The sequence below is a fragment of the Salmo salar genome, chromosome ssa25 (genome assembly GCF_905237065.1).
Source record: "Salmo salar chromosome ssa25, Ssal_v3.1, whole genome shotgun sequence".
NCBI classification, from domain to species: Eukaryota; Metazoa; Chordata; class Actinopteri; order Salmoniformes; family Salmonidae; genus Salmo; species Salmo salar.
Window position 1 is genome coordinate 39,253,263 of NC_059466.1, and position 5,205 is coordinate 39,258,467.

The 5,205-nt window shown below is 42.6% G+C and overlaps 1 protein-coding gene across 2 annotated transcripts in view; it reads left to right on the forward strand.

Moving 5' to 3' along the window:
- Positions 1–536: 536 nt before the first annotated feature.
- LOC106586736 (AF4/FMR2 family member 3) overlaps positions 537–5,205 on the forward strand; it is a 32,380-nt gene continuing 27,711 nt past the window's right edge. Inside the window, exons 1-3 of one of the 2 annotated variants that reach the window (XM_045707620.1) lie at positions 537–1,520; positions 3,150–3,200; positions 3,935–3,979. In XM_045707620.1, coding sequence (XP_045563576.1) covers positions 1,452–1,520; positions 3,150–3,200; positions 3,935–3,979 — 165 coding nt within the window. In that variant the 5' untranslated portion in view covers positions 537–1,451. The remainder of the gene's footprint in view (positions 1,521–3,149; positions 3,201–3,934; positions 3,980–5,205) is intronic. The other variant, XM_045707621.1, reaches the window with a different exon arrangement.

Here is a 5,205-nt window from a genome sequence, read left to right on the forward strand (position 1 = left end):
GCACCTGTACATAGCCCATCTATAATTTAGCCCAAACAACTACCTCTTCCCCTACTGTATTTATTTATTTATTTTGCTCCTTTGCATCCCATTATTTCTATTTCTACTTTGCACTTTCTTCCACTGCAAATCTACCATTTCAGTGTTTTACTTGCTATATTTTATGTACTTCGCCACCATGGCCTTTTTTTGCCTTTACCTCCCTTATCTCACCTCATTTGCTCACATTGCATATAGACTTATTTTTGTACCGTATTATTGACTGTATGTTTGTTTTACGCCATGTGTAACTCTGTGTTGTTGTATGTGTCAAACTGCTTTGCTTTATCTTGGCCAGGTCGCAATTGTAAATGAGAACTTGTTCTCAACTTGTCTACCTGGTTAAATAAAGGTGAAATAAATAAATAAAATAAGGCCTAAATAATGATGACGTAATGAACGAGTCGCATCTCCTTTTGTGACGTTTGTTACCTGTCTGTTCCGAGTCAACTTTATTCATGTGATTACCACTTAAATAAATGCATGCATCCTTATTATGGCCTCCTTATTATTTGTGTATGCCTCCACTTCTCCTTGGAGATAAAACTTATGAAAAACGACCACATTTCCTATTTTTCTCTCTGTCTCAGAGGAGCAATACGGCGGTCCTGGGGATTTGTGTCACCTTCCTTGTTAAGGGTTGCTTTAAATCTATGTTGTTAATCCATCTCCACTTAAACCCGATCCTCCTTTCACCTCTGTCCATCTCTCCCTCTCTCTCCACCCATCCCTCTCTCTCTCTTTCTCTGCCAGCGGGATCTGGGGCACGAACATGAGTCATATTTCATTAGAACACAAACACAATACAGACCCGCCGTGCCGCCTCTCAGTGTTGCAGACACCGACTCCAGCAGAGTGCATTAGCGGTAATGATTACACATGCATTTACTGGCAGGATGCGAAGAGCGCAAAACAACAATTTAACAGAAAGTCAAACCTTCCACTTCTATAGAGATTGTACATTGAGTGCATGGTGAAATTGTGCACTACGCTGTGCTACCATTCAAAAACGCATAAGAAGGAGTGTGCGCGACATTGTTTCCGTTTGTGCGTGTGGGTCATTGGTGTGGGTGTGTAGGGGCAGCCTGGTCAGTAAGCGAGTCAGTGTCTGATATAACAGCACTCCTCGTCTATGTTTGAACTTCGTGCCTGAACATATTACCGATGTGTCATGCCATGTTTTTAAGCGCGGAGCTCTGTCATGCGAATCCCCTGGTACGCCCACGCACAGCGCACGCACGCTCGTTCGTTCACTCCCAAGACGACACCGAATCCGTGACTCTCTCCAGTTGAGCTGGTGACGCTGTTCGCTCTCTGGCGGTAGAACGGGGATGTTTGGCATTTCTACGGATTTGTGCTTGCACGGTGCTTCTTCTGTGAGATGGACGGATGGAGAGGACCAGTGACCAAACATGCCTACAGTCCTCCGCGGCACGGGAAAACTTTCCATCGTCTGTTCACTGATTCGTTGCGCATCTCAGGTGAGAAGAGAATCATTACGGTTTTTTGCTTTTCATTGTTTAACTTGAAGCGTAACTTACTATTTTGTAGTCTAATATAATTTATTGGAACTTTTATAAAAGTGTTTGGAAGGCTATTGCATTTCATTTCTCATTTGCAAATAATTATTTAAAAAACATGTATATAACCTTTTATTTAACTAGGCAATCTTTAATTTGAAAACAAAATTAACGATGAAATATGTTTAATGCAACAAAGCTAGTGTAGGATGTATTGCAAATACAAAGCAAACATTAAAATGGTTTGAAATGTTATATTGATTTAAACAGTAGACTGCATTGTCACGATGAGATGTAAAATCAGTTTAGGACTCTTGTGGTTAGTGACGGTTAAACCAATTTCCGTCGTTGACAGGCCAAGTGCTACCTTATGTTTTCGGTTTAGATTCAAGCATGCTCTGTTCTAAATATAGAAAGAAACGTTAGAGAATTATAAAGACTTTCAAATCAAGCTGCTCTGCAAGTTGATCCTGGTGAATCTGTCACCTCGGCCTATTGGCGCTGTAGGTCACAGGTGGTGGGAGAATAGTTGGCTTGCATGCTGTTTGTTTGCAGGTGTTGTGATGGGTTGTGGTTGGTTTGGGCACTGGAGACCACGGTGTGTGTCTGGAGAGTTGCACCACCATTACTGTAGGCTGCTGATGCTACTGTTAATAGATGTGAGAAATGCATTATGCACAATGACACTTATAGCCTACTATGGCTACACTTTCAGCATTGTGTTCGATGACAGGGCTGCACGTACACACACATCACACCTTCATGCCAGTGCTGCCCTGATTACGCAGTCAGACAGTGGAGTTACTCATAGAGAGGGAGAGAGAGGAAGAGAGTGAGTGAGAGTACATAGAACACAGTGCCCACAAAATATGCGAGGCAGTAAAAGGGGTTAGAGAGAAGGACAGCGGGAGGCAGTAAAGGGGGCGATCTACCAAATGTCTCTCTCTCTCTTTATTTTTCTCTCTTCTCTATTTCTTTCTCTCTGTCTCTATCTCTCTCAATTCAATGAGGGATTTATTGGCATGGGAAACATATGTTAACATTGCCAAAGCAAGTAAAGTAGATAATATACAAAGTGAAATAAATAATAAAAATGAACAGTAAACATTACACTCTCAGAAGTTCCGAAAGAATAAAGACATTTCAAATGTCATATTATGTCTATATACAGTGTTGTAGGGATGTACAAATAGGGAAAATAAATAAACATAAATATAGGTTGTATTTACAATGGTGTTTGTTCCTGCCCTTTTCTTGTGGCAACAGGTCACACATCTTGCTGCTGTGATGACACACTGTGGTATTTCACCCATTAGATATGGGAGTTTATCAAAATCGGGTTTGTTTTTGAATTCTTTGTGGATCTGTGTAATCTGTGGGAAATATGTGTCTCAAATATTGTAATATATTTGGCAGGAGGTTAGGAAGTGCAGCTCAGTTTCCACCTCATTTTGTGAGCAGTGTGCACATACCCTGTCTTCTCTTGAGAGCCAGGTCTGCCTACGGTCGACTTTCTCAATAGCAAGGCTATGCTCACTGAGTCTCTCTCTCTCTTTCTCTCATTCTTTTTCTCTCTGTCTCTATATGCAGCATCTGGAACAGGAAATGGTGGTGGCAGGCATGTATTGCTCTGTCTCACAGGTGTGTGTGTGTGTGTGTGTGTGTGTGTGTGTGTGTGTGTGTGTGTGTGTGTGTGTGTGTGTGTGTGTGTGTGTGTGTGTGTGTGTGTGTGTGTGTGTGTGTGTGTGTGTGTGTGTGTGTGTGTGTGTGTGTGTGTGTGTGTGCAGATTAGCTTTACTTGGGCCAAACACAACAAACAGATGAGCAAGAGTCATTTTGATGCTCTGGTTTGGTTTCGTAATCTATATCTGTCAAGGCATTCTCATTGGTTACTGAAAGACCACCACTGTATAGACCAATGATGTATATAAACCCTAGATTGCTGCTGTATATTGGCCACCAGTGAGAGGCTCTGAAGCCACTGGTCGGCCATATTGGCGTTCCCCAGAAGGAGCAGTCCTCCATGGGCAACTCCATATTAATGCCCATGATTTTGGAATGAGATGTTCGACAAGCAGGTGTCCATATACTTTTGGTAAAGTAGTGGAGAATATTCGTGACAAAAACAAATGTAGACATTAATGCATGCATTTCTATAGCTTCCAGAATCTTTTTTACGATGGTTTGGGAGAGCCAAGATGGAGGCTTCAACACAGCATCCCCTATCAGTCATCTAGTGTATATATTAATCATTGGTATAGACCTCCACAACACCTTCATATTTTTAGCCCTGTAGATGTTATACTGTACCTTACTTAGTGGATGCTTCTATATCTATAGGACTTTTCTCAAAACATTTCTCTGTCCTCACACAGGTCACAGGAAGTGAGCGTAACGGCTGTTGCAAAGATAATCTAGGGGTAAGATATGGTTTACTTTATACTCTCACCCTACAGGACCACCATAACTACTGCACTGATCTACGCCGCTCTGCACTAGTTGAATCAGATGGGTTAGTGCTGGGCTGGAACAAATGTGTGTGGTGATATACGTTACACGGTCTCCTGTCCTGTTATTGGTGGTTGCCCTGAGGCGTTTAGTAGCAGGCCTTTGGGGGAATCTCTGTTGTTTTTGTTTGCTGAAGCTGAACTGAACATGTCTGATTGTAGCCTGTCTGATTGTAGCTTGTCTGACTGTAACAGAGCAACATCTGACTGTAGCCTGTCTGACTGTAACAGAATAATGTCCGACTGTAGCCTGTCTTACTGTAACAGAGTCATGTCTGACTGTAACAGAGCAATGTCTGATTGTAGCCTGTCTGACTGTAGCCTGTCTGACTGTAACAGAATAATGTCCGACTGTAACCTGTCTGACTGTAGCCTGTCTGACTGTAACAGAATAATGTCCGACTGTAACCTGTCTGACTGTAGCCTGTCTGACTGTAACAGAATAATGTCCGACTGTAACCTGTCTGACTGTAACAGAGCAACATCTGACTGTAGCCTGTCTGACTGTAGCAGAGCAATGTCTGTCTGTAGCCTGTCTGACTGTAACAGAGTAATGTCTAACTGTAGCCTGTCTGACTGTAACAGAGCAATGTCTGACTGTAGCCTGTCTGACTGTAACAGAGCAATGTCTGACTGTAACAGAGCAATGTCTGACTGTAACAGAGCAATGTCTGACTGTAACAGAGCAATGTCCGACTGTAGCCTGTCTAACTGTAACAGAGCAATGTCTAACTGTAACAGAGCAATGTCTGACTGTAACAGAGCAATGTCTGACTGTAGCCTGTCTGACTGTAACAGAGCAATGTCTGACTGTAGCCTGTCTGACTGTAACAGAGCAATGTCTGACTGTAACAGAGCAATGTCCGACTGTAGCCTGTCTGACTGTAACAGAGCAATGTCTGACTGTAGCCTGTCTGACAGTAACAGAGCAATGTCTGACTGTAACATGTCTGACTGTAATAGAGCAATATCTGACTAACAGAGCAATGTCTGACTAGCCTGTCTGACTGTAACAGAGCCATGCCTAACTGTAGCCTGTCTGATTGTAACAGAGCAACGCCTAACTGTAGCCTGTCTGACTGTAACAGAGCAATGTCTGACTGTAACCTGTCTGACTGTAACAGAGCAATGTCTAACTG